Source organism: Lissotriton helveticus, chromosome 11 (assembly GCF_964261635.1).
Source record: "Lissotriton helveticus chromosome 11, aLisHel1.1, whole genome shotgun sequence".
Taxonomy (NCBI): Eukaryota; Metazoa; Chordata; class Amphibia; order Caudata; family Salamandridae; genus Lissotriton; species Lissotriton helveticus.
The window spans coordinates 843,912,032-843,935,983 of NC_136072.1; the positions used below are offsets into that span (position 1 = coordinate 843,912,032).

The 23,952-nt window shown below is 45.4% G+C and overlaps 1 protein-coding gene across 2 annotated transcripts in view; it reads left to right on the top strand.

Moving 5' to 3' along the window:
- LOC144792171 (coiled-coil domain-containing protein 117-like) overlaps positions 1 to 23,952 on the top strand; it is a 116,245-nt gene that overhangs the window by 76,480 nt on the left and 15,813 nt on the right. For both annotated transcript variants that reach the window (XM_078667072.1, XM_078667071.1), the window contains exon 5: positions 14,754 to 14,894. In XM_078667072.1, the coding sequence (XP_078523198.1) occupies positions 14,754 to 14,894 (141 nt within the window). The remainder of the gene's footprint in view (positions 1 to 14,753; positions 14,895 to 23,952) is intronic.

A 23,952-nucleotide genomic window follows, 5' to 3' on the forward strand; every position in this document is an offset into this window, starting at 1 on the left:
GCCTGGTCCCCAATTGCTTTGCAGCCTACATCCATTAGCACCGGGACTGTCGGGGTGCTTATCGGGATAGCAAGGAGATCTTTTAAGAATTTGTTCTCGACCTTGCTCAGAGAATCCAATTTGCCTTGGCCCCAAAGTTCAGCTCCGTAAAGTGACGCAGAAACAGCTCGGGCTTTGTAGATGTCTATTAGTGGAGCAACACAATGTTTGGTTGAGTTGCTGTACTCCTTGAGAAGGCCCCCCCCCACCCTTTTATGGCCGATTATCATTTTATTGATGTGGGCAGACCAATTCATCGAATCGCTTAAACGGATTCCCAGGTAGTCAAATTCTGCCACTCTTTCAAGGGGGGTTGAATTCAAAACAGGGGGACGGCCAAGTTTGCGAGGGGGGTGCATGACTAAATACTTGGTCTTGTCCCAGTTAATGACAAGTCCTCTGATGGTGCAGAAGTGCTGGAAGCGATTCAGGAGTTTCTGGAGACCTTGGGGGGTTTTTGAGATGAGGAGGGTGTCATCGGCGAACAGCAATGTTGGAATTTTTACGCCTCCCAAAGTGGGGGCGTCTGCTGGTTCACCGAGCAGGTGCTCTACCACCCCATTGATGTAGAGGGAAAATAGGGTGGGAGCCAAAACACAGCCCTGCCGCACTCCCCTCTCAACCCTGATCTTTTCGGTCATTTCCCCATTAAGGCCCCATCTAACCTGAGCATAGGTGGCATTATGCAATTTGATAAGCAGGTTTAGAATGTACGGGGGCATCCCTAGACCGTGCAACACCCTCCAGAGTTCCTGAGTTCCTCCCTCGGAACCAGGTCAAAGGCAGTCTTTAGATCTATAAAGGCCAAGTAAAGACTGCCTTTGCCTAGTTCCACCACCTTCCAGTACAATACCATAAGCCTGAACACTTGTTCTATAGTTCCAGTTCCTGAGCGGAACCCGGCTTGCATGTCAGACAGAATGTGGTTGTCATCCACCCATTGTAAAATCCTCCCCAAAATAGCTTTCCCCGCCAGTTTCTGACTCGAATCTATTAGGCTTATGGGCCTATAATTCCCAGGTAGGTCCCTACAACCCTTTTTAAAAATTGGGACTACCACGGCCCCTTTCCAGGAGTCTGGGACAGGTCCTCCCTTGATGATTGCATTAAGAAGGGCCGAGATCAGTACCCCCCATTCTTCTGAATAGGCTCGAAGAATGTCTCCTGGCAGGCCATCCGGGCCGGCTGCTTTTAGTGGCACCAGGGTTTTGATCTGCTTTGTGACATCCTGTACAGAAAACAGGTCCAGGGCGGAAGAATGAAGGGATCATTAAGCTGGCCTTCTATGGCGGAATAGAGTGTTTGAAAGTGGGTAAACCATGCCTGGGCATTAATGCTACAGGTCCTCAGTGTATCCTCGGGACGGTTCCTGTTTCCCACCAAGTCCCAGAAGCCTTTAGCATCTCTCCCTTGACTGGCTGCCAAAAGGTCCTGCCAGTAGTTGTTCTCCCACTCCTTCTTGGCGTTTTTTTGGCAAAGGGAATAGAGCCTTCTGGCCACCCTAGTCCTAATGGGTATTTTAGATTTAACTGCTTCAATAAGGAGCGACTTCGCCTCCCTACACTTCTGGTTGAACCAGCCCTGTCTAACCCTTGAACGGGGATTCCTCCTGTTTGTACTAACTGGGACTATAAAAACGTCACTGATAGCCTGGGTTAGGGTGCAGAATCTGGTGGTCACATTCAACAACCCACCCTCGCAGGGGTCAAGGTTATCTAAAGCTGCAGTGAGGAGCTGCCTTATGGCATTAGTCTTCTCCTCTGAGAGTAACAGCTTTGTCCACTTTAGTCGTCGACCGCAGTTAGAGACTGCTGTCAGTTCCGAAGTGGAATTGCAAGCAGTTCTACTCTCAGTGCCAGATAGCCACCTATGGGACAATGTGAGCGAGAGGAGATTGTGATCACTCTCCACGGAAGGTAAGATCACCATGTCATTAACCATACTCCACAAATGTACGTCAAGAAGAAAGTAGTCAATTCTTGACGAATGTCCAGGCCTGTTGTAAGTATGGGCTCCAGCTTTGCCGGAAACAGTCCTGCCATTAGCGGCCCTCAGACCAAACTCCATAGTTATGGAGTTAATCTGAAGGGCCACCTCTGTCCATTTTTTAATTGGACTAAGTTCTAAGGACGGTATCCCCCACCTATTATCATGTGCCTCTTGGTCTTGTGAAATTTCGGGGCCCAGGGGCTCGAAGGTGCAATTAAAATCGCCTGCCACCAGAGTACAATGCTTGTGTGGGGACGAACGAAGCAGGGCTTCCAGGCAAGCTATAACTGGGGATTCTCTACCCCCCTTCGTACCTCGGGCATAGATATTGAAGATGTTTAAAATGGCTCGACCCTGAAGGTTTTTCAGGGAAATGTTGAGAAGGTCCGGGCATTTAGTGTCCCGCTCCACCACCCTACAGTTGAGTTCAGAGGCCACCCAGATGAGGAGGCCACCGGAGGGGCGCCCCCTACCAGTTACTGAGTGGACGGCTGGTAAGTAATGGGTAGAGTATCCTGCCTTATGTCGTGGCTCCTTGCTCCAGGTTTCCTGGAACAAGCATATGGAGTATTGCTCCACAAGCGAGTTCCAGTCGGGCAGTGCCAACTTTCTCTCAAGGCCTGCCGCGTTCCAGCTGAGAACCCTAATAAGTGGGTCCACCACAGCCGCAACGCTGCAGGTCTCGACAGGAGCAGTTAAGTCCATGGCACCCGCAGCTGGTAAGCCAACTGGAAGGTCAAATGGCACCCTCGCCTCCCCTGGTGCCCCTGAAATCTCAACAGTGACCTGATCTTCTGATGTGGGCGGAGGGCTATAGGTTTTAGCAAAATGGGGGGACACGACACCGGGACACCTAATCACCAGAGTCTCCTTGGCTGCGCCACGAAGTCAACAACCCCAGGAGCCCCAATTTGGTGGAAGGGGGCATGTGTACGCCTGCGCAACAGTATTTCCTGGGAAAAATTGGCCATGGGCGTTGATATTATGGGCGGGGAGCCCGGATTGGATGAAAGGAGTAGTCCGAGTCGTCCGCGGGTAGAAGAATGTTAGATCAACTGCATCAACACCCGTGCCGGCCGCGGATCGCCCTTGGCCGCATATTAAGTGGGCAATTCTTGCGTCTTGGAAATTAACCACCACACAGTCACCTTCGAAAGGTTTTATCCCGTGTCCAATCCAGCCCACCCTACGTACGCCAAGAATCAGGCCATCCACCCCCAATGGAAGTGGTCTATTAGTTTTCAACCAGTGGATGACCTTGTTCTTTAGCGCCTGGTGAGTTTCCTGCCGAATATCTTTTATGGGGGGAACTTTAATAAGGACAGCAACATACGGATGGCACTCAGGGGGGAGGTTGACCGGGGGGCACTTACGTGTTGGTTTCTGCGGGATTGCCACTGGAGAGGGATTTTTGGTCGGAGGGGTGGTGGGTTTAACCTTAGAAATTAAGGCTGCTCCGCTAGTTTTGGCGTATGGAGCAGCCGGGGATTGAAAGTTTGAGCCAGTCCCTCCCTTCTGTTGTTTCTTATGAGCAGGATTGAGCACGGGAATTGTCACTGCTGGGGAGGGAGTAGCATGCACTTGAGCAGCATGAGTGGAAGCACTCGACCTTGCCTGCCTCGCGCCGGCCTGGGAAGCAATGTAGTAGGTCTCTAATTTTTGCAAGTTTGAGCTATTGGCATTCTAAATGACAACGCCTTTTATTTATATTTTGGTTTTTAAAATACAAGTAAAGGGCATTGTCATTTACAATACCAATAGGTTAAACTCTAGCTAATGTGAGACCTATTGCATTGTAAATGCCCGTTATTAGATGTTTGGGGCATTTCGTGCTTAAGCCTTGTTTGTGTACACAAAGCATCCAGGCCACATGGATGCTTTTTTTTTGCTTTCTCGTGTTAGGGGTTCTGGTCGTTATCAGGGTTTTGTGGATTCCTCTGGAGGGAGTTACAAAAATTCCTTAAATACCCCTCATACTGTTTGGCAGAAAAACAGTTTAGACCATTATGGAATGGGGGCACTACCCATCCGGTCCCCTTTTTCTTCCCACTTTAATTCGTTTTCTCAGATGTCCAGTGGACAAACCCGATAGGGCATAAAAATGAATTTTTCCACACTTTGAGGGAAAAACTGTTGGCCATGCCCAGGGGTGAACCTGAAAGTGAACATTGTCCTTTGGTATCTCCCCTGCGCAGATTGGATTGGGTCTCGGGTGGGAGGGGTAAGGGGAGCTGAGTTATGCCTACAAGAACCAATTTGACTACTTTAACATGGTGACATCAGCGTTGTGCATGTGTGCTGATCATCAGTGTGAAAACAGTTCAGGATGTGAGCAAGCTGTTCCCGTGTGTTAAGATGTTAATTTTGAGAAGTAAAATCCTTCTGCAGCAAGAATGACTCATCCTTGGCATTTAGATGTTTTTTAATTTTTTAAAATTCTTTTTAGTGAATAAGGAAACTTATGACACCGTATAATAAAGTGGTACAAAAGGGACATTGTGCATCAATATCTTAGCCACTATCTATTCATTAGTGCATTACAACCTCGCCATTACAGTGCATTACATCAATTTCCCTTATGACCAACAATACCACGGAGTTACACATTCCTGTGTAGAGAGATCAGGAAACGTTACACACAGCATTCCCATCACTTTGTTCCATTCTCCCCAGATCTTGGACCATTTTGGGGGCAACCCCTCCCTTCATAGATCACCCTCTCTGTCTGCATACACCAATCCACATTGGCTTCCCAATCCCGGAGTTTAGGTGTCGTGTCTCCCTGGTATTTAGATGATCAAGTGACCCAAGTATAACTAAAGCAAACATAAAATGTATTGAATATTAGTCTGTCCAATAGCGGATTCATCTTTTCAATTTTCATGATTTTTATTTTCTGTGTTTTATGCACAGAATATTTTTTGTGGGCAGGCATAGACCTAATTTGCATCTCTAGTTATTGTTTCCTATAGGTCTCCTAGGATGGCGCATGTTTTTTCTTCTTCGAATATAGGTGCAAGTTTCTCTCCATCTCCACATCTAACAAATCGCTATGTTGGCAATCTCTGTCCTCGCTGGGATTTGGTCTGTGTCAACCAACCTCTATTTAGAGTTTCTGGTTACTCAGTCTGTATTTGGTGAGCGTTCGTGTGCTGTAGGGTTTTCACTATGTAGAGTTATTCAGCCAGGTTAAAATTTCTTCCCAGTATAATTGGCAAACCTCTAGCTTCTTTTGTTGCTTCAAAGCAAACACAAGGAGATGATAGACGGAGCGCTGAAACCTTTCAGATACTCACCCCAGTCACTTCCCTGAACCTTAAACAAGCATCCTGGGACCGGTTTCTGGGTAACACCCTTCATCAGTCAGGCTAGCTTGAATCTAGTGGCAAAGTGAGCAAGGGACCCATGTCTGGGCATACCCTGCCAACTTAGGGCGAACAAAGCAAACACAAGGAGATGATGGACAGAGCGCTGAAACTTTTCAGACACTCGCCCCCAGTCACAGATCTGGGTTGAATCCATCATCATTCTTTAGCTCACTTCGTCACCTCAGTTCAGGCCTGGCAGTTCGGGCTGGACTGCTCCCATTGGGCACAGGGTCAAGACTGATTTGCATATGGCTGGGTTCAAACTAGAATGGCATGGTGAGCAAAAAAACGATGGATTTAGGCCCAGATCTCTGTACTGGTGTGAATGTATGACATTGTTCTGCATTCTGTACAACAATTTTTTATTTTTTTATTTTGTTGCTTCAGGTGTGTCTCCCAGTACATTGTGTATCTAGTGCTTCCTTGGGTCTGTTCTGAGTAACTGGGTGAACTCAAATTGGTTGTGGTTGACTCTGTAGGAGCCAGCTACATTCAGTTTAGGCGTTTGAGATACGCTTCTGTGGATGCTTTGGTAAATGTGGTAAATGTACAATCTATGTGCATAAAATAGTGACTGATCCAGAATGTATAAATAATTGTTACACACTTTGACAAAGAGTTAAATGCTCCAGAATCCAAATAAAAACAGTACACTATAAGTGTGTCAAGTCAACATTTTGACCGTAACATACATTTTAGACAGGGTCATCATCAGGACGCAGGTTTGGAAAGCACCTTCCCAAGGTATAAGATGATTGCGGAGTTGTTTTCTGAGCGCTAATGACGAGATGCTTCAGAGTGAAACTGACACATAGGGGAACTCTTGAGTGGCTGAAATTGATGCCCAATCTGTGGCATGCGGTAATCAGTAAAAGCGTGTATGACACTTTGTGGGAATCCTGGGTGGAGCCATGTGGTGCTTCCCAAACCTATGTCCTGATGAAGGCCCTGTTGAGTAACAACTATTTATGCATCCTGGATCAGTCGCTATTTTATGTACATAGAGAGAGAGAACTCTGTTTATTTAGACCATAGTCTTTAAACATCTGTAATAAAACCGTATCTACCATCGCCCCTAGCAGCCTCTATATTTCCAATTTTATAGACTCAGTTAAAAAGTTTAAAACCTCATAAAAACATAATAAAACAATGATAACATAGATCCTAAGATTAAAAGATACGTTACCCACATCATTTCTCCTTAGCAGCAATAAATTAAAACCATTTGAGCTATAGTTCTCTTTGGTCTTAAGCCTTTATCTACTGAATGGGTGGGTTTGAAGATAAATGAATCACTGTCCTTGCTTAAGTTTTTCCCTAGCAAAACAGTTTACACCTCTCATATAATTTCCTAGTGCAATTGCGATATCCAGATTTTTCATTTCTATCAGTAGCGCAATGGCTTGAGCTCGTGACCTTATTTCGTATTTTACAGATAGTGGCCGTAAAAACAGTTTTCTCAACTCTAGAACCATAAGGCAATCTAACAATATGTGCAATATTTCAGACTTTGTCCCCAGCCGGCATTTGCATAATCCGTCGGGATATAGCATTTCTGCCTTTAGTTTCCCCTCCATTAGCCATGGGTTAGTGCCAATTCGTATCTTCAAGATTTCGCATCTAAGTCCGTGGTTTGGCAGAGTTTCTAGATACGGGTACCAAGCATCATTTTCCCACGCTTTTATCATGCATTGGACCGTTTTTTTCTTTCTCAAGTATTCTAGGTCTTGATTCCTTGTTTGCTCCATACCTTGGGACCTAAGTAAACTCTTGGTAAAAGCTACATCTAAGGCACTCTGGTTTGCTTTCACCTTTAGACTCCCAGTTATCGCCTTTATTTTCCTTCTCGCTTCCTCTGCCCGTTTTTAGGCTGCTATGCCGGATTTCCTCACTGCACCAATGTGAAACCTTCTGCGCGCCCCCTTGGGTTTGACATTTCCCAAATCTTGCCAGGGCCATTTGGGCCGGTCTATTCCATGCTATTGTTCCTGTCTCTAATCTAATTGCCTGAATCATGGCTGAATTAGGTAGGGACAATAGCATTTTTAGGGCCTTACCTTCCTCCTGATCCCAACCTCCTTTGCCACTTAAATGGAGAACTTCTACCCCATACAATACTTGGGGCGGGATCATAGCTTCATAAGCTTTTAACATTGGTTTATGTGACATGTGCCCATAGTGCTTACCTGATTTGCTGGAAGCCTTGTTCCGCCGCACACCCCGGTCCACCGCGTTTTTTACCGTTTGTTGTGGAGGGCGCATAGGCGGTGACATTTGCTCCTCGGCTGGCTGGTCGAGGGGCGGTTAGCGCTCTAGTGTTCATAAAATCTATAAGAGAGCGTTACCAGGGCTTGCAGCGGTCAGACGCCTGCAGGTATCCCGTCCTGCTTACTTTTACTTTGCGGGGCTCCTCCGGTCCCTTTACTTGTTTGAAAAGACTGTTTCTGGTGTGCTGTAACCTATTTTAATCCTTACTTCGTTCCACACGCATTTGTTTTCTATTTGTGGTGTGCCGCTTTTATTGAATCTTCTAAACCTTTTATATTTTGTGTGCTCCCTCTGCTTACCTGATTTGCTGGAAGCCTTGTTCCGCCGCGCACCCCGGTCCACCGCGGTTTTTACAGTTTGTTGTGGAGGGCGCATAGGTGGTGACATTTGCTCCTCGGCCGGCTGGTCGAGGGACGGAGACTGGGCGGTTAGCGCTCTAGTGTACGACTACCTCCCCCCTACTTTAGCAGTATGCCTTGGGCTCCGCGCAGCGGCGTGCCACTGGCGCGCCAAAGGCGCACCAAAGGCAAGCCCGTCTGCGCCCTTCCGCACCGGGGGCCGGGGATGCTACATCTCTCCGACTAGATCTTGGGCCTACATTAAGGTATTCAAGGGGGGATCTGCTGGATATTGGAAAGAGAAATGTGCCACATTGTGCTCACATCCTGAGAGAAGACACTCTGTTCAAGATAGGGCCATTATCATGTAGTTACCTGTGGCCTCTGTTTGAAGGGGGTAGAAGCAATTTGCGCGCCCTCCCTGCCCGGTAAAGCCCACCACATGCTACGGCAAAGGTCGCTGCAGGGCTTCCTCCTCAATTCTAGGTCCTTGATTAAAAATAATATTGCATTTAAGGACTTTGTACTTCAATACACCCCGGATTGGGTTTTTCTCACTGAAACTTGGGCTAACGACTCCTCTGGTCCCGAGCTGGTGGAGGCTATCCCATCGGGGTATTCCCTTACTAGGCTGGATAGGGAGGTTCGTCGCGGGGAAGGCTTAGGTATCCTGGTCAAGGATTCTCTGACCTGTCGTTCTGAACCGACTTCAGCCCTTGACCCCTACCAGGCACTATACTTTTCTATAAATTTTACTCCCTCTGAGAGTTTCTTAGGGATTTTGTGTTACAGGTCACCTGGCCCCAGGGCTTCGTTTAGTGACGATTTTAGCAATCATCTTGAACCTTATCTGGTGCGCAGAAATTTTACGCTTCTTGGTGATTTTAATTTCCACTTAGAAAATGGTTCGAATTATGATACCCTAACTCTGTTGGAATGTATGAAAGGCTATGGCTTTGCTCAATTAGTGAACACCCCCACCCATATTGCGGGCCACACCCTGGACGGGCTCTTTTCGAATGACGATCAAATCTTGGTGGGCGTGCCCTTTCCACTTTCGTGGTCTGACCACTCTGCAGTTCCTTTTGTTCTTAGGGCTACTCCCCTAGATAACACTCAGAGCACAGGGCTGAATATGGTTGAAAAACAAAACCTTTCTGGGATTACCAACAAAGCTATTGCGACTGCTTTCGCTGACTTCCAGCAACCAGATCTCCACAATGTTGACACGGCCGCGGAATATCTTTCTAATGAAATCACTGCAGTGATGGACTCTCTTGCCCCCAAAAAACAGTGCTACTCGGCAAGAAAAAAACCCTTCCGCTTCCTGGTTTTCTGACCGACTACGAAATATGAGACAGGAGTGTAGAAGGAAGGAAAGACACTGGCGGAAGGACTTGGCATCCTCCGGCAGGGATTCCCATAAGCAATGTCTGAAGGTGTATAAAGCAGCTATAATGGAGGAAAAGGAAAAATACTATTCCAAGATCACTGGGGATATCTGTACTCCCAAGGAGCTTTTTAAAATCTTTAACTCCCTTGTGGCCCCGAAAGTCTTGGATAAAGTGGAACCGTCAAAGGAGCTCTGTGATCGTTTATCCTCCTTTTTCTGCTCTAAGATCTTTGATATTTATGATCAGCTGCACACTCTCAATGCCAATCAGGTACCGGACGCCCCCGCTAAAGTCCGCCTGAACAGCTCTTCCAATAGTGTGACTGCGGCAAGTTTTTGCGCCTTTCCTACGCTATCACCATTAGCTGTAAATCTCTTGCTGGAAGGTATTAAATCCGGGTCACCTTTGGACCCTTGTCCTCTCAAAGTTGGAAAAATAGCTAAAGATGCCTTGATCCCACATCGGTCCTGAATTTAGCCATATTATTGGGCCAATATCCTTCGACCTGGAAGGCTGCGGTGGTCAGGCCCATACTCTTAAAAACCTTCCCTAGATCCACTAAATCTAAAACATTTCCGTCCTATCTCCCTGTTGCCACTCCCTGCTAAAATTCATGAATCCCATCTGAACTCTTATTTGAGTGTCTACCTGAGGGACTATAATATTCCCAACATGGGTTCAGACGGGAGCATAGCACGGAGACGGCTCTTACCATGGTCTTGGACAATATACGTGTTCAGGTGGATGCAGGGCATACCACTCTCCTTATTTTACTTGACCTCACCGCCGCATTCGACACCCTGTCCCCTTTGAGACTGGCGGAACGTCTCAAGGAGATAGGGGTTGGCGGCCGGGCCCTGGACCTCCTCGCCTCTTTTCTTAGTCAGCGGTCTCAAACCGTTAGATTGGGTGATTTCTACTCGTAAGTCCTGCCCCCTTGTCTGCGGAGTGCCTCAGGGCTCGTCTTTGAGCCCCACCCTTTTTAATATCTATGTGGCCCCGTTGGCAAGGCTGGTGCAATCTTTTGGACTAGACGTGCTGTCCTATGCGGATGACACGCAGATCATGGTCTCTATCACCCAAAAGACCAGGGATTCTGCGCATAACTTTAAGAACTGTATGATTGCTGTCTCCTCATGGATGGTTCAGAATTACCTCAAGCTAAATGGTGAGAAGACGGAGGTCCTGATCTTTGGGGACAACTCTGACATCTGGTCAAGTGAATGGTGGCCCAACTCCCTGAGTACCTGTCCCACTCCTGTTTCCCAGGGGAAAATCCTTGTAGTGGTGCTTGATGTTGGCCTTTCCATGTTTCGCCAGGTCTCCAGAACAGTTGCCACTTGTGTTGGACTTATCCGAGTGATGAGAAAGATCTCTGTTTCTGTCCATTGAAGCCCGGAAGAAGGTCGTCGTGGCCCTAATATTGGCCAGGCTTGACTACTGTAATGCGCTGTATCTGGGTATAGATAAGGGCCAGTTGCGCCGCCTACAGCTAGTACAAAATGCCGCTGCAAGGCTGGTTCTGGATCTTCCCAAGCGTTATTCGGCCTCCTTTGCTCTCAGTTCATTGCATTGGCTCCCGGTGGACCGTAGAGTCCTGTTTAAGACTTTATGCATCACCCATAATGCATACTACGGACATGGCCCTGTGGGCATAAAGAATATGTTTCAGAGGTAAGCTCCCTCTTGGAATCTCAGGTCAGCAAACAAAAATCTGCTCGCGGTTCCTAGATTTAAAAAGATGAGATGGGGGGGAAAGAGCTTTCTCACAGGCTGCGGCAAAGGCGTGGAACGCTCTCCCCGTTTCCCTTTCGGGCCAGCAAGCTCACTCTATTTTCCGTAAGACCATTGGGTCTTGGTTGTTTCCTGTAAAACAAGTATGAGTAGGTATGCCGGCTGTGCCTGTAGGCCCGTCTGCTCAGAGCGCCTTGATGCCCTTGGGCTTAGTCCGTGCTTTTATAAATACCTTTTCATTCATTTTCATTCATTCATTCATAGTCTTTATTAAATGTTTTCAGTCCACAGATGGAGGACGACGCTTTTGCTTTTTGGGCTTCCAAGTGTGTAACCCATTTTAAGGAGCTTTCAAACCATAGGCCTAGGTATTTATATTCCTTTACCATTTTCAATTTTGTTTGACCTAGATACCAGCTACAACTTATGGACCTTTTACCAAAACATAGAATCTTCGTTTTGTCCATATTTACCACTAAAAGTTTGGCCTCACAGTGGTCTCTAAAAGCATTTAATTTTCTCTGTAGCCCTAGCTCAGTCTGATCAATTATCACTAGGTCGTCCGCATATAGCAGGCTTGCTACTTTCCTACCGCTCATTCTGGGGCTTGCGCTTCTTTCTACTTCCAGTGCTGCTGGTAGGTCTGCTAAGAAAATTGAAAAGAGGAGGGGGCCAGGACGCAGCCCTGTCTTAGCCCATTTCCTATGGCTATTTTCTTTGTCAGTGCCCCTTGAGTGTCCTTAATTACTTGGGCCCAGTTTCCTCTTTGTAATTCTTTTAGAATGGCCAGTAGGCCTACTGGGATATCATGTCTAATCAAGCACTCCCATAAGCTCCTGCGGTCAACCAAATCAAAGGCCGCCCGGAAGTCGACGAAGCAACAGTCCATTTTCCCCTTTTGTTCTATCGACTTCCGGGCAAGTGCCCAGAGGGCATAGCAATGGTATACAGTGGAGTGCCCTACTTTAAATCCCCCCTGTTCTACTGGGACAATTGAATTCTGTTCTACCCAATTTTTTAGTTTGCCTAACACTATTTTTGCAAATATCTTCTCCCCGATGTTTAACAAATTGATCAATCTATAGTTTTTTGGGATATGCATATCACCTTTCTTATGTATGGGCCTTATTATTGCCCCTTTCCAGTTGTTAGGGAACCTCCCAGTATCTAACATAACTCGGAACATTTTAGCAAAAAATTCATCCCACCAGTCTGTCTAGGTTTTAATTATCAGGGCAGGGAGGTTATCTGGGCCTGCTGCTCTTGTTAAATTCAGGCTCTTTATCGTGCTTTTCACTTCGGAGACCGAGAAATCGTGTTTTATATCTGCTACCAGACTGCTCCAATCTGGATGCTGATTCTCTTCTCGGTTTCTCCCGGGACTATACAAGTCCTGCAAATATTCTTCCCAGGCTGCTTCTTCCACTACACAGTTCTTTGCGGCCATCTGGCGATCTGCTGCCGAATGAACTAGTTTCCAGAACTGGCGTAGGTTCCTTGACTCAATTGCCTCAAGTAATTTTGACCAACAGCCTTCTTTATATTCTCTTTTTGCCCTCCTAATTAACATATTATATTCTCTTTTAGAATCACGAGGGCATTTCCACTACCCTGCACACCTTTATGAATTGGCGACGTGCCATTCTCCTCACTTCTCTCTTCTTTTCCAGGCATTCCTTTGTGAAGCACCGTCCTTGTACCTCCGGTTTTGAATGGTTCAATTTGTCATTTATTTTACCTTTTCTCATTCCATCACTAGGGGTTTGGACCACTTCCTCTATTTTACCCACGTACCAATCTAAACCCTGGTTGCTTACTGTGCCCAGTTCTAAGTTCTGTTGTAACTTTACTAGCCTGGCCACATATTCTTCTGTTAACCTAGTTGTGCACCGCCTGGGGTATTCCACCTGTTGTTCAATAACCTGGGTACGGGGGTTCAAATGTGCATTAGGTAGCTTCAGAACTAGAATGTTATGGTCACTCCCTTCTCTATTTGAAATCCTAAACCCTTTAATTAGTTCAAAGCTCCAAGGGGTCGTGAAAACATAATCGATTGGGCAGTTTTGCGAACCTAACTTCAACTTTATCTTTGCTGGGCAATCTAAGGAGGATCTTCCATTAAGGCAAAAGAAGTTTTTAGACCCCAAAAAGTTTCCCAACTGGATGTCGTTAACAGTTGTTATACATTCTGGGAAAGTTGCTTGTGTTATATCGTAGCAAAACACACAAGATGATGGACGGAATATTGCACAATGGCAAAATATTCACCCCCAGTCACAGATCTGGGTTTAATCCATCGTTATTTTGCTCACCAAGCCACCCCAGTTCAGACATGGCCATATGCAAATCAGTCTTGACCCTGTGCCTTATGGGAACAGTCCAGACCGAACTGCCAAACCATGCCTTCCCTGGACCGGAATCAAGCATCCTAGGACCGGTTTCTAGGTGAGCAAAATAACGATGGATTAAACCCAGATCTGTGACTGGGGGTGAATGTTTTGCCATTGTGCAACATTCCGTCCATCATCTTGTTTGTTTTGCTGTGTTATATCGTAGGCCTCTAATACTTATTGAAACCAGCAGTCTACTTTCTTGGGGTGTAATTTATGATTAAAATCACCCATTAACATAATCAAATCCATGCCATATATTTCACAAATTGTATTCATATTTTCTTTAAAATACCCCATTTCTGCTACATATTCCTCTGTGGTACCCCATTGCATATATACATTTATAAGCATTATCACATTCATTTTTTCAAAATCAGATAGCATTATCCTACAACTGAGCAGCCATTTACACTTTACAGTTATTTCAATCACCTTCTTCACTATTTTAGTTGACACCAGAGTCATTATTCTCCCGCTGGGCGGCCAATCTATGCTTCTTTGCTAATCGGTTTATGTACATAGATTGTATAGCACCAGCACACTTTACATTCACATATTCTAGCTTGCACTGGGTCGTTGCATCATTTGATCACCTTTTTACTTATAAATTAATTGGATTATAAGACTGTAATGATTTTTTCTATTTTGTTTAAGAACTGAATTAAAACTATCCAAATTGAGAAATGGAATCAATCTTTTGATGGTCTAATTTTCTCTCTCCAACTTCTGCCTTTAGGGACCACTGTTTCCCTTATTACTAGATTACCTTGGTCCCAGGGTTACTGGTTTGCCCCTTTTTTATACACAGGAATCTTGGTCTAGATCACAAATGTGCATCGTATGTTGAGGAGGGCTGATACCTGCTGGTGTTTATGGACTTCCACATAAGCTTAATTCACATATTTGAGGTAAGTAATTTATATAGCCAATTTGTTCCCTGCAAACCAGGTGGATGCCCTGTTGACCCTGTGCTGGGGACTGTTCAATAAGGAGAATTCATGTTGATGGCAAATAAGGCAGATCGTTTAGGGCATTCTAATCTCAAAAACTCCTGATACTTGAATGGAAAAATAAAATGTTACTGGCAATATTCAGTCTTTGCTTGTCACCCACAAATACAAAATCACTTTTGTTCTCACTTAGACTTGAATAGTTTGTTTGCTTTTCAGTAATATATGCTTTATTAATATAGATGTGGGAAATTGATTCTATTAATGTTTGTCTTTACAGCTTAACTTGTGATGAAGAAGTGGAAACGGAAATTGAAAACAGTGATGGCAGACTCCCAAGACTTGTATTGTCTGATGCTCTTAAAGAAGAACTTAAGAGGGACTTCACTGGGGGACTAACCAATAAAATTGTGGGATCATTGTAAGTATGAGAGACTGGACATGGTGGGTCTGGTACCAATCTTGTATTTTTAAAATGTTTGGAAGAGTTTGTTTCTTCTTGAAACTATACCATTACTGCTCATGAATCTTTGAGATGTTATTATGCATATGAAATTTACGGAGGGAAACGAATTAGACTAGAATTCTCAAATTTTTAAATGTGGAAATGCCATACGTCTTCTTTGAAGTGCACGCCTTCTGTGCATCTACATACAAATGCTCAGGTCTTGAATGTATCACTTCTGTTAAAGGTAACCTGTGGAATTCTGAACCCAAGAAGTTTCCCAACTGGTGGTCCCCTACAACTAGTCGGGTGTAGACCTACAGCGGCTTTCGATTTGAACCATTTTGGAGTATTCCCTCACTGTTCATATTTCATTACACCTAGAGTTAACTGCCCTGAACGGATTTGCATCCAACATCTTGTAACGCAAGCCCTCTAGTTGGAGTTTATTTCAGTCTTAATACTTAACCCGATAGGATTCCTTTCCTTTAACATTGATTTCAGGAAGGCTTTTCAAAGTACTCGATTGGACTAAAATGCAGTATTGTTGGTCAGGCATCTGGGCCCTGTTCTATAGAATAACTCCATAATTTCACTTGTATTCACCTCCTTCACATTTGTTGCCTACCCTCGTAATGTCCCTCAAATGCCAGCACTGTCAAGTAGCGAAAAGTCTGTATGAGCACCACACAAACTAAGAAGAAAATAAATTGCCTATAGGTGCCACTGGTCTGTAATGTTGAGGACTACTGCCACATGCTATCACAATTGGAGACATAATATGCAATCTGTTAAAATGAAAACAGGTAGGCTGCCTGCAGTGCATCCGTGTTTGACTTAATAACGGTCTATGGACCCTTCCCTGCCCCATGTGTCGGAGTTCTGTTTGTCACTTACTGATTGTTGGGGGAGCTCGGAGGAGGGTGGGGGGGAGGGAGTACATCCTTTGTTGTGTTAGCATTAATTTTTTAGACGAGGCCTATAGGTTGTTACGAAGCCTGGGCAATATATACTTTACCCGGGTGCAGTAACCTGTCATTTCCAGCATTTTGCACTATGGATGTGATGTGCAACTTCTGATAATACACATTATGCTATGTTGTGTACACGTGATTTTGTTTGAGTAAAAATCCTTTAGTGGGAACAAAGCCCAACACTCGAAGGCTTTACTAAATTCAAGCAGCCATTTTCTAACAAGTTTAACTGGTAATTAACTTGAAGTTTATTTAGAGGTACATTTTTACCCATGCAATCCATTACCTATCCTTGTGTTTGAAATCTCTTCTGCAATATTATGCCCCCCTGGAAGATTTGCATTTTTGTGAACAGGCACCACTGTTTTATTTTTTTTTGTTGATGAATGGTTTCGTGTTAGGGGTCCAGCGGTGCAAGGATGGGCTTGTGGGAGTTAACGGATAAGAATGTAAGAGCAGTGGACATTTTGGGGTGGTGGTCGCCTAGATGGTGTATTTCCTCATTTTCCCTGTTGTATTTTTTCCCAGATTAGTGATTTCACTGTGTTTTACTATATGGGGCAGAGTCTGCTGTAGCCCATTGATTTTGTTTATTGAATGTATTTTTCTCAATACTGTTGTGCTAGAAATATCTTTTTGTTATTTTAGGGGCTAGTGGATAGCTTTAAATTAATACCAAATTTAGGGTATTTTTGTCTGCTGCATGTACCTGTTGGTGGATAGGGTGTGGTGGCTCCAGGATTCCACACCCATGTAGCCAGACATTTCCCTTAATCAGCAAACTCCTACCACATGTGCTTGTCCACCACTTTGTATGTGTTTGAGATGATTGATTAATGTGCCTTTTCTGCCACTTTAAAACATTTTTTACGGGGGGCAGTTGTTTTGTAGGGCTTTTTTTGTTTAGGATGTTGTATCGTTTATTTGAAACCTTTTTTGTGTTGCTTTTGTATTTTTGTCTTGGTTGATTTTTTGCTTTCTCGTTTCTCTTTTACTCCCCTATATTGTACAGGCCAGTTATGGGTATATATTGTGTTATATATGTGTGCAGTTCTTTCTCTTTAATGCTGTGTTTGTTGATGGAGGGGGAACCGGCTGTAATGTAAAGTAATGTCCTCCATGCCTTTCGCCTTGTCCGCCATTTTATGAAATAAGTTTGTGTGTCTTCATTGACCACTTTGCCATTGTTTTCCATGTCATCTGCCTTTTCAGATCACATGATTGTCCTGCATTTTGTTAAAGCATTGCGTACCTCATGGGTTGCCTTTTATCTTTGTTCTCCAACCTTTTGCTTGTTCACCAGTTTGTAAAATCAGTTAGTGTGTGTGATCATTGATTACTAATCTCCGTATTGCACTTTAAAACTCCTTTTGCTGGGAGCTTTGTGTGTTATGGCCCTTTAGGAGCCCACAGATATTTTTGCACATTTTCCTTTTGTTCTTATATACGAATTACTATATATTGTGATTGTGGGCTGCTTGTGGTCTTTAGTGCATGATTGTTACTATTTTTAACTTAATTGGGTTTTGCTAGCCTCTTTCTGACTCCCATATGAGTCACGTGTGCCTTGACGGAACACATGATATCTATTTCAATTTTGTTTTAGATGTTCTTCCACATAGATTGGGCATTCTGGGCCTTGGTCATTACTCCTAATCAGTCTTCTTTGCTACCATAGGGGCAGACCCTGTAGGTTGCTAGGTATTTTGCAGTCTTTCACCAACTATGGTCTAAGTAATGCACTGCCTCACAAAACAGTTTACATGTTGGTATATTATTGTTATGATGACGTATTACATTGACTAGAATGGCCAAGTCTGGCTTTCGCCATTCTCTTTTTTTTTTTTTGCCTATAAGTGGAAGAGGCTGAGACTGACTTCTTTGAATTACCTGGCACAGGAAATTCAGAGACTTCTCTAAGTGCTGTTGTTTTCGCTGCTGCCTAACACCAAGAAAGCAGCTAGTGGGAAGTCTCTTGCCACCACTGGCATCAACTCCTCGCCCTTGTTTGCAAAGGTGAACAATGTTGTGCAGTACCTTCTGCACCCACTTGTGGGCAGGAAGACGTTGGAAGTGGGACCACCTCTGGTGACAACAAATATAGCAGCAAACCCAAGGCAGATGTCCTTCATTGGTGCAGTTTCTGCAGTCAGTTTCTTTAACCACTGAGTCCAATTTAGAATTGTTTCATCAAACTAAGTTGTCCCAGGAAACTTTACCGCAATAAGAGTCTGATATATCTGATCTTCCTGTGGTGAGAACAGAGGAGGAATATGAGCTTGCTGCCCAGCATGATGTTGTGAATGCTCTTACATTGGAAACATTGTCTTCACCATCTCCTCCTAGGAAAATAAAGAACTCCCCATTCCCTTCCCAGCCCTCCCCCTTCCACCACACGCTCCACCCCCATCTTCTCCAAGCCAACCCTTTCAGGTGACAGTTACATGGCGTGACGCCTGATCCCACCACTTGAGAACAAGGTAACTGAAGGTTCTGGAAAGACTAGTTCACATGGAGGAAGAGGAATGAGTGGTTGTTCATGTGAAAGTGGCACAGAGGAAATGCAGGGGACTTCTGTTCAGCCTGCTGCTGTAGCATCACCACCTGCATCCATCTGCTCAAAAATAAGCACCAACAACCAGCCCTCTTGCAGTTTCAGCCTTTTCTCAGAAGAAGCAAACACAACCTATCTCCAACACAAGTTCTTCCGGCTTACACATTATTAGGAAACTCCTCCCCAGTGTAGGTCTTCTTTACACTTAGACCGACTTTGAACCACAGTGCCTAATGCAGTTTATCACAGACCCATGCTTGGTGTGAAGTCATGAGGCCTATTGGCCTGCATGAAAAACAAACCCCAATCATGTGAGGACAACACCTACCAATGTATGTTGCTGTGATAAAACATAAACCGAAGGATGTGGTGAGAATGATGAAGTTGGGGTAGTTCTCATGTGAAGCAGCCCTCTTGAACAAATTCTGGCAGCTAGGGGACCTGTTGATGTACCACCTGAAGTCATCACTGGGTTCCAAACAAATGTCGCCCACCTCTAAAACACTGACTATCAAATGGTCAAACATTAGAGACATTTAAACATAGTAAAGAGGCAACAAAAACAGAGTACGCAAAGAGAAAGCTGTTCGGAAAACAAAAAACAAGACCAGTAGGTCCTCTGTGTTTCTTTTAATCGTGTTCTTCATCTGTATATACAAACAAGCACAGCGAATACCTTTAGTCTTATCGCAGGCTTCTTCAGGGCAGAATAAAATAGAGAAAGTTTAGGCAAGAGTGTCAGGACAAACAAGCATCTGGAGTGCAGTGCAGTGCAGTTTCGGGTTTACCCTCCCGAACAGCGGGTTTGGGATATTCAGGCTCCGATTCCGATCTTTCAGCCTTTAATCCCTAGTCTCGGTCAGGCTGGCGCTGCGGCTTCTGGGGCTGATGACCTCCTGCATCCTTCTAGTGCATCACGCCAGGTGGCGGATGCGGCCTCTGCAGTGGGACCTGAAGTTTCAGTGGGCCCAGCTTCAGAGCAACCTGTCCGACCACGTCCTGATCTCGAGGGCACTCCGAGACACGTGCAGTGGAGGCTCACGGACAGCGATTGGGTCAGCGGCAGATCTCTCTACCTACCCCAACTGGAGAACGTAGTGGTGACGGATGCGTCCCTCCTGGGATGGGGGCCCACATGGGAGAGAGGGAGATCAGAGGCCTCTGGTCTCCGGCGAAGTCCCGGCTCCATATCAACCTTCTGGAGCTGCCGGCGATCCGGCTTGCACTGAAAGCCTTCCTTCCCTCTGTCCGGGGATGTATAGTGCAGATGTTAACAGACAACACCACCGCCATGTGGTACTGCAACAAACAGGGCGGGGTGGGGTCGTGGAGAGGGCGGGGCGTGGTCAGGAGGCTCTGCGCCTCTGGCAATGACTGGAACACCAGGGCATGTCCCTGGTTGTTCAACACCTGACATGTTCCCTGAACGCCAGGGCGGACGAACTCAGCCGTCGGTGCATGATGGATCACGAATGGGGTCTGAACTCAGACGTGGCGCAAGGTCTCTTCCAGCAGTGGGGAAAGTCGTGGTTAGATCTATTCGCCACAGAAGAGAACGCGCAATGTCATCAGTTCTGCGCGTTGGAATTTCCAAGGTGGCACTTGCTCGGAGACGCTTTTCGTCACGAGCGGAGCTGCGGTCTTTCTGCCTATACCACTTCTGCCCAGAGTGCTGAAGAAGATCAGGCGCGGCCGGGCCCAAGTCATCCTTGTGACTCCGGACTGGGCACGAAGATACTGGTATCTCAAGCTAATCAGCATGTCAGTCGATCCCTCGATTCGTCTGCCTCTTCAGGAGGACCTTCTGTCGCAGCAGCAGGGGACGGTCCTCCACCCGAACCTGTCCAGTCTCCACCTCCATGCGTGGAGATTGAGCGACGTCAGTTGAGGCCATTTGACTTGCCTCCTGTTGTCTGTGATGTCATTCTGGCAGCCAGGCGTCCCTCCACAAAATCGGTATACGCCTGCAGGTGGGACAACTTTGTGGCATGGTTCACAGCAAAGGCTGTGGATCCACTTTCTGCCCCCTTTCAGAGGTTCTCCTCTTTCTTCTTTCTCTTGCCCAGCAGGGCTCTGCTCTGGGCACTATCAAAGGCTACCTCTCTGCCAATTCAGCCTTCTTAAGGCTTCCTGGTCAGCCTTCTCTTTTCAAGTCCCCTGTTGTAAATAGATTCTTGAAGGGCATCACTCACATGTTTCCTCCTGTTCCTTTTGTGATGCCTCAGTGGGACTTGAACCTTGTTCTGACTTATTTGATGTGCGCTCCCTTCGAGCCACTTCACAATTGCCCTCTTCGTCTTCTTACTCTTAAGACTGCATTCCTGGTTGCCATCACCTATGCCAGGAGAGTGAGTGAGCTCCAGGCTCTATCTTCTCAACCTCCTTTCCTATCTGTCCACCTGGACAAAGTTGTCTTAAGAACTCGTCCCTCCTTCCTGCCCAAAGTAGTCGCAGCCTTCCACATTGGGCAGTCCATCACCTTACCCACCTTCTTTCCGCCTCCGCATCCCTCTAAAGAGGAAGAGAGGCTCCACCGTCTGGACCCAAAACGTGCGCTCTCATTCTATCTGGACCGCACACGCCAGTTCCGAGTGGACGACCAGCTCTTTGTTGGTTACGTGGGCGCTAAGAAGGGACGAGTGGTGCACAAACGAACCATTTCTCGACGGGTTGTTGTGTGCATAAAGGCTTGTTATTCACTGGCTTAAAAGGAGCCTCCTGTGGGGCTGCGTGCCCATTCTACTCGGGCCATGGCGGCTACTACTGCCCTGGGTCGGGGAGTTCCCTTGCAGGACATCTGTCAGGCAGCTACGTGGGCCTCGCTGCACACGTTCGCTAGGCACTATAGCCTGCACAGCCAAGTCCGGAGAGATGGCTTTTTCAGCCGTTCTGTTCTCCAGGACATTCTGGTGTGATCATTGGTTCGCAGACCCACCACCGGGGTTGGTATTGCTGGGATATCTATTCTAAGGTAAGGAATCTAACACTAACCTGTTTCTTTCAGATGCACAAGTTACTTACCTTCGGTAACGATATATCTGTAAGAAACAGTAGTTAGTGTTAGATTCCTTACCGCCCCACCCATCCTCCCCGTTCTGCAAACCGAGTTTCATGGCACCAATGTCGGTTTTTATCATGGCTCTGTGTTTCTGAAGCAGAAAAGCTGTGTATAAGAACTGACGTCAGCACGTGAGGGTGGCGTCTAAGTACTCCGACGTCATCCCGACGCCGACGACGGACGCGGAGCCGCAGACGAAGCCAACCGACGCGCAGGAGTACTGAGTGAGTCCTGTGTTCTCAACACCACTGGAGTCAAGATATCCTGGCTGATGAAGGCTGATGGCCAGAAACCGGTCCTAGGATGCTTGATTCCAGTCCAGGGAAAACGTGGCTTGGCAGTTCGGGCTGGACTGTTCCCATGAGGCACAGGGTCAAGGCTGATTTGCATATGGCCATGTCTGCACTGGGGTGGTGTGGAGTGCAAAAAAACGATGGATTTAGGCCCAGATCTCTGCACTGGGGTGAATGTATGACATTGTTCTGTATTCTGTCCATCAACTGTTGTTTTTGCATTTGTTTGAAAGAGAGGCGCTATTTAGAGTCCGAGCGAGGGAGGGGGGAGGTAAAAAGTTACTTTGTATTTTATGACTGTATATAAAGGGACGAAGCACACTTCGTATATTATACGTGATGATATGGTTACCGGCTGTGCTTAATTTGCAAAAGAGTAAGTGCCGGAGCCCAAACATTTTCTTAGGAGGCCACCGCCACTTGTTCCCGTTGTTCGCCCAGCTATATTCCTGGTTCCACTCAATTGTACCTTGACATACCCTATACTTACATGGACAATGCGAAAACAGCCAAAATGAAAAATTAACTACTGCTTGTGTAGCATGGCATGGATTATAACAGTACACTTATTTGACAACAGCAACATTCATTAAAAAAAAAGATGTTCAACGAGGTAAAGGTATCATCTCTACTAAAAATGCCATCAGGAAAGGAGTGTCTCTCTATTCATGTTTAAACACTTACTTTTAATAAATATATTACTAAAATGTGATGTGGTCGTGCACTGTCATTTACAGGCAGTAAATTTCCAAGAAATGGCCAAAAATGTTCCCACTACCCTGCAGCTTTACTGATAACACTATATAGTGTATTAACAATAATCTGTGAAAATTGGGTTTCAGAAAACATATTTATCATGTGCACATCACCAAGTAAAGTGTTCTAATTTGTTTTTCATACTATTAAAATATTTTTTTAATTGTACATTAGTACAAAAAGTGGGCTTTCGCAACTACTGAAATATATTTTGAAATATTTGTTCAGTTGACATAGTAGCTATTTAAATGTGTTATTAAAAACTGGATATCCTACAGCCTTTCATTTCACACTTTAGACAGCAGGTCAGACAGTTCACTTTACAAAATCTTGGAACTTTGCAGTCAGAGAAGGAAAAGTAATTGTAAGTTGACTTCTGACCTCTGTCTTTGAACACAGAGCAAATGTTACAAGATTTAAAAGCATCTGTATTGCTTCTTCACTTTCTGACTGAAGAGAACACCTGTTCTGTATCAACTCTCTAGAAGGGGTGAGTAGCTCCTACATATAGCTGGACCTGATAAAATCTTACCCTGGGATCTTCACTGTAGATCTTTACATAAACCTCAGAGTGATAGTGTGTGGGGCCTGAGAAATTAGACCTGCATTGAACGGTGGAGAGAAAAGGTCTGATGACTGAGAAGTGCCCCAACTGTCAAACACCAAATGTTTATTTCTCAACGTTCCAAGCCCAAGGAAAGAAAGGAAAGGGAGCAGGAAGGGGAGAAAGCGAAAGCATAAATAGTAATACTTTGAATAACTTAGCGTTTTAGAACACATTTTCTCCTTTATACAGAATTAGAAGAAACCGTCTAATCCTCATTGAAAAGAAAGTATGCGCAATTCTCAATTTGGAGTCCGTACTAATGTTTTCTATTGAATGGGAAGAGGTTCCATAAAAGGGCAGGAGAGTGCATTTAAACAGTGCCCAGTTGGATTGTTGAATGTAGTTGGCCCTTTGGTCCCCATTTTAGATATAGCAGAGATAGAGCATGTTTTTCAGGTACACATTTATGGGCCTCTTGTTGGGGTGAAGCCTATAGTGCGTTCGATTTTGTGTGCAACATGAATCTGACCATAGTTGTTGAGAGAAATAAAGTAGTCTTAATGAAGATTAGGAGATTGAGGGAATGAGACCAGCTTGGAAACAAATGGCCTCCAGTTGGCCAGCGGCCTGGATAAGCTTCTGGGAAATTGGCAAGGCCCATAATTCAGTGTATAAGGTTTTTGGTGCTAGCTTTCTCAGCAGGACAAGAAGACTACAGTCTTTTAGCTGTATCCAACAAAAGCCCCTTTTTCATGGGAGGAGGGCATTTCAGGGGTTTCAATCTGCAACAGATTCCTGTCCCAAAAAGAGTAAAAGCAGAAGAGGTTGATCCAACAGAGGTCTGGATTAATA